At 37.9% G+C, this 6,044-nt stretch overlaps 1 protein-coding gene across 1 annotated transcript in view; it reads right to left on the bottom strand.

The window, feature by feature from the left end:
- Positions 1-1,345: 1,345 nt before the first annotated feature.
- cdkal1 (CDK5 regulatory subunit associated protein 1-like 1) overlaps positions 1,346-6,044 on the bottom strand; it is a 244,305-nt gene continuing 239,606 nt past the window's right edge. The window contains exon 15 of the mRNA XM_042423928.1: positions 1,346-3,218. Coding sequence (XP_042279862.1) covers positions 3,057-3,218 — 162 coding nt within the window. The 3' untranslated portion in view covers positions 1,346-3,056. The remainder of the gene's footprint in view (positions 3,219-6,044) is intronic.

Raw genomic sequence — 6,044 nt, 5'->3', positions numbered from 1 at the left:
CCACTCGAAATTTAAAACATTTAAATCAATGTAATGCAATGACACAATAGATGAGACATGACACAACCAAGCGCATTAATGTTCAGCCTCCCTTGCATTTGTCTTGTGTCCAAAGTCGCTCCGTTTCACATCAAAAGGACGTCACTGCATAGATGACAAATTGACAACAGCTGCAACTAAGACAAGAATTCAGAAACTCTTGCTTTTATTAGAAACAACTGAAGTGAATGCTACGAAGTGAATAATGATCTCCTTTCTATGGTTCCCGCCTCAATATTTCATAGTAAGTGATGATCTCCCAAACATAAAGGGTGTCGTTGCATCCATATTTCATTGGAGAACAATGCAGTGCAACTGACATACACAGGGAGGAAATGTGCTTACAAAGTATCAAAAGAACTGTCACACAGTATGGATGGCTGGAGAATAATATAGGGCACTGCTGGATGGATGTAACAAGCTTCATAGCTACACGCATCATTTGATCACATAATACAAAGCTAGTGTGTGTGTCTATGTGTAAGACACGCATCATTTGATCGGGTAATATAAAGCTTTGGTGCTTGTGTTTGTGTGCGAGTTTGCTTGACGTGCATCATTTGCCCATATACTACAAAAGTTGCAGTGTGTGTGTGTGTGTGTCAGAGACATGCATCAGCTAGGTAAGAAAAGGCAAGGGTACATGCATGTATCTGTGTTGAAAGAATGTGCGACATGCATCATTTACTTAGATAATACAAAGCTTGTGTGTGTAGGCCACAGACAGTGGTATATCTAATAGCAGGGCTTTCTGAACAAGAGAGAGTGATGATTCCTGTCACTTCTGAACCTCACACACACATACACACATACACACAGAGATGCACACATGCTGGTTTTCTGCTAAATTAAGCATTGGAGGAGCCTACAGACACTACATCAGAAGGTGCAGTGCATGTACAGACACACACACATACACACACCTGACACAGAAACAAGCTCACAAACAAGCTGAAAGAGACACTTGTGACTGGGGAAATATGCAGGGCATGCGTGTACACACACACACACACACATACACACACACAGATAGAAACGCAGACATACTGACAGAGACACATGTGCCAGTACAATGCAACATAAATTGGGGCATACATTATCAGCTGTCTGTGATTTCAGAGCACATGTTGGGACTGTTGTACCTCAAAACAAGATGAGATCAGAGGGAAACACAGGCAGACTATACATGACAATAACTGAGTAATACAGAGTGATGTAAAAAGACAGGATACTCTCCCATACTCATTCTGGAGGACTTATTCTATTGAATAAACTTTAGCACTTAATTCAATAAATCAATCAATACTTCAGTCATGTCAATCATGACACATTGACTTTATTGAACGCTGTTATGTTTTATACGGTTGTGAAAATGGAAATCAAGAAGAACAGAAACAATATTTAGTCTGTGTACAATAATGATTCATAAGCCACAAGTAGTCCAAATCAACAGAATAATATTACAGGGTCAGTTCACCTGATTTATAGGAGAACAAAAAAAAAACCTCTAGGGATGACTACAAATGCTAACAGTTTTGGTTTTATTTGCCCAATTCTTGAGATTGTTGCTGCAAGACCAATACAAGTTATTTCAAATTTGTTTGTGGTGCTTTAGATAAGCCATAGATTTCACTGTAGACAGTTTTCACTGGAACATTTTTACCAAAGTCAAAATCCCAGTAGAAACAGATGATGGTGTGTTCTGTGACTTATCCAGAGTAGCAGGGGTAATGCTTTTTGTGTTGCTGTTGGATTTTCAATACTGTGAGCTCCACAAATGTAAGTCCATTCACCTTCATTTTACTGTACTGAGGAGGCAGCAGAGATCTCAGGGTTGGATATCATCATGAGACCACTACAGGTGAGTGAGAAAATATGAAACAGACTTTTAAGTTGGCACCAGACCAAGTCATCACATACAAATACATTGACATGGCCATGTATGTCAAACTAATCAGGTAAGATAAATATTACTAATTAATTCCACATCTGACATTGATGTATGAGGCAAAAACCAAAAAAATGAAACAATCAAAACCATTTTTAACAACCACTAAAATGAAAGATTAACAACTAAAACAAATTCAAATGTGTCCATTACGTGGCTCTGAAAATATACTGTTCATGACTCTCATTCAAAAATAAATACTTTGAAAAACAAAGTTACAAATGACTTTTAATCAAGAGTATTGTACAGATTGCTACAGCTCTCCACAAAATAAAACAACATGTAAAGTAAGAACAACTCACTCTGCCAAATGGAGGATGGCAAAGTCTATAAAACAGGACTTCAAAGCCTATGCAGCTCATAATCGCTGGGGGGAAAAAAGCTGGATAGTTCATTAACACCTAAGAATGACTCCGAAACTCAAGAAGCTGCACATTGACAGTTTGATTATCCTCTGACTTTACTCTGGTGGATGATGAGAAAGTCCAGAATGTGTTTTCCAAGAGTATCAGCTTGTTGAGTTGTGCTTAACTTATCGGTGAATATGGAAATGTCAGGCTGCAGTCATCAGCGAACAGCAGACCAAGCACAGCGTTTCCTTTAGCAGCCTGAACTTAGAAAATGTTCATGTTTGTATGAAATAGAAATATCAAACAGAATCTGCTGATGAAAGATTCTACTCAAAATCTAGAATATCTAGGATGTGATTTATACCGAAAAAGCTTGTATGAAAAGTGTTTGCTGAGGTCTGCTGACCTGTCATTGCCCATTTGGTTATTTCTTGTTAACTGACGGAGTGGGAAGCTATGCTCTTTAATTAAAAATCTAACTGTACTAAAAACAAGAGAACAAATCTCAACAATATTCAAATAATCCTTGACCGTGTATATGTCACTGACTTCTTCTTTTGGCTCATTTAAAATTGAATGAGAGCTTGTCGAGTATGTTACAGGAGAGAAGGAGATCCTTTGTCATGTTATTCAGCTCCTTCAAACACACTGTTAAGGCCCCAATGATGTCACTGTCTTCTTCCTGCTTCACGATCCTCTTCTAGTCCACAACTGCTCCACTAGTACAGCTTTTCCACAATGAAAGCCAATATGGCCGCTGCCAGTGCGAGTCCAATCCCCAGCTTCTTCAATACTTCCCTGTCCAGACTGTAAGACCCCATCAACAAAACCGAAGAGGACGACATAGAGGCAGAACCATGGACACCGTTGGCCATCTTCTCCTGTGGGGGGGAAACATACAGAAAGACAATCACGTTAGACTTGTTTAAGAGAAGTAGAGCTTTTCAACATCTTCATATATTATCACCCTAACACTGTAATAACAGTATGATACTGCTGACTGCACTCCTCTGCACAGAAACGAAGATTCCTGCATCAGCTACAGAAAATGAGTTTGCAGTTGCTCAATAAAACTGATATGAATGCTTTGGCAAAGTCTCCCTGCTCATTAGAATATGTAGGAAGAGATTAATATTTATTAATATCCTTCAAATAATGTACACTTACAGTAGATCATGACTGAAAATCATCTGTAGAATAAAAAGCTATTTTAATGAACATAGCATGGATCCTCCTGTCATAAAGGCCGCCATGTTCATCAAGTGGTGTACTTCCACCTGCTGTAGAAGAAACTTTACATTTTCACTCACTGGCTGAACCTTCTTGTGCTGCTGCACTAACTTGAGCCTCTCAGCCAGATCTTCATCTCACAAGGAGCCAAAAATCATTCAAAATGTTTAACTTTTCTTGTGCTAATATCCCTCAAATGCATGCAAACACACACACACACACACACACACACACACACACAGGCCCTTTTTTTTCTCTCATACTTTTATTGCAATTAATTCATAATTCAGTACACCCACAAAATGTCCAGTATATTTTCATGCCCTTGCAATTACTTTTTGTATTTTATACACACAGTGATATAAACAGAAGAAAAAGAAAAACACATATATTTATATGTGCATACATACATTTTAAGATGTGGGCGCTGAGTATGTGTATATGTCTGTTTGTTTTCCCAAGATCTGCCTCTGTCCTTTTGTAAATTCTTTTGTTAGGCTGACATCTTCCATACTCTGTCTCTTCATTTCTAACTCTAAATGGTATTCTCTCCATTTCTGAGATTTCCTGTATCGTTACTTTCCGTCTTTAAACTGATGGACTTTGTGGTTTTCCAATTCCTAGTTATTTGCTTCAGTGCTGTGATTCTGAGTATTCTATAAAGGCACTGGTCCGTTTCCTGCATTAGCTCTGGTGGTGATTTTGCAAGAATAATATATATTGGGTTAACTATTTTTTTTTTTTCATGACAAAACGCCCTTTCTCTCATGCACACTTGTACACACGGAGATCACTGCAGCTCATAGCATAAGTCAAGTCCATAATTCATAAATAGGGAATCATCTTTAGATTAAATCAACTGGCCACGGTCACAAATCAAACAGCAAGGCTTGACAGCAGAGTGGCCAGTGATCCAACGCATCAAATGTCTGTAATCAGAGAGTTCTGTTTGGTCTTAATGTGTTGGACCATTAAAAAGACATCCACCACTGAAGTGAGGTGACAGTGAAAGATGGGAAACAACAAAAGAGGAGAGGAGCAGAGCACGAGACAAAAGATAAACTGTCAGGAGGACAGGAAGAGGAAGAAGAGGAGGATCAAATTCTGATCTGAAATACCTCAAGTTTTTTGGACACACTGATCAGCCAAATAATTATGTAATAATGTACATAGCCTTAAGGTCTTCATGAAAAAGCCATTTTATGTGAGTCTTCATGGATCATTGCTGCTGATCATTATGTACATTTAGATCTACTGATGCTACTTATTATTACTTATTAAGATCTGTAGATATTTCAGTAGTGCCATCATCTAGGACAGCAAAGAGCATTATTCTTATTATTTAAAATTACTAACACAACATACCAAATTTTGGATTCAGTGCTTATTTCGATATTATATGTATGGCAGCATTCATAAAAACAGCCATTTTCTTATGAATAAATACAGTATATAAATGAGTGCATTTCAATTATGATGCTATTATCCCTGTGTAAAGCAGTTAATGCAGTTTTGTAGTGATCCAATTATTACTGAGTGCTTTCTACTGAATCAAGCTGACGCTGAGAAGGTGCACCATGATGTAATTAAGGAATCTTGGGGAGACAAGAGACAATAAGAGTTAACTAATAATGTCAGCACAGACAAAGAAAATCTGCATTAAATATATCAAGTAAAACCTCATATTAAACTGCTTCCTATAGGAACGTAGAAAAGTCAGAGTTGAAGTGTGCACTTAAAGCACAGATTGCTTTGGGCTAAATTTGAGGGATTTGTGTGTTTGGCATATTGCCAATAGTCAAACATGCAAATATAAACAACACATACCAGAATATGATGATGCTTACTGAAACAAAAAGCAGCTGTTGAGAGAGCAACATTAAAAATAATCTGATTTTTTTTTCCACCCTCAGTGGTGTTAATATAATTCCGTTGGTAACACTGCATATTGATAACCAGCCTCGTTTCTCCATGGCCTCCACCCTCTCTCATTGATCATCATTCTGTTTGATTACACATTTATTTAGTTTTATCTTAATTTCTGAGAGTGGACACTTGAGAGGCCAATTGATTGCGAAATAAATAAATAATCCTGCACAAGATGTGGCCCTTTTAATTTGAGCATTAAACAAATTGGAAGAGAGAACCAACATATGTGGGTGGAGTGGAAATCGATCGGGATGACCTTGTGGTAGTTCCTGTACGTCTCCTTCGACAGTTGGTAAAATGCCTTATCACCATGAAGGTAGATTATGCGGGGTGATATTGAGCAATTGATCAGTAGCTTTCTAGAATAACCTTTAATCATGTTCACTAGGGATGACTGGAAGAGATTTGGCTTTCATATTTACCATAGCTAGATTGACTCTTTCATTCTCACACTTCCCCCTCAAGGTTCTCCATCAAAACTTGTATGACGAGCTTCTGCCTCACCTTACTTTAGTCCTTCTTTCTATTGATTGCTAGTGAGAGGTCTT

The sequence above is a fragment of the Thunnus maccoyii genome, chromosome 10, assembly GCF_910596095.1.
Source record: "Thunnus maccoyii chromosome 10, fThuMac1.1, whole genome shotgun sequence".
Classification (NCBI taxonomy): domain Eukaryota; kingdom Metazoa; phylum Chordata; class Actinopteri; order Scombriformes; family Scombridae; genus Thunnus; species Thunnus maccoyii.
The sequence above is the reverse complement of the archived record's forward strand: the minus strand, read 5'-3'. Positions and strand labels throughout refer to the sequence as shown.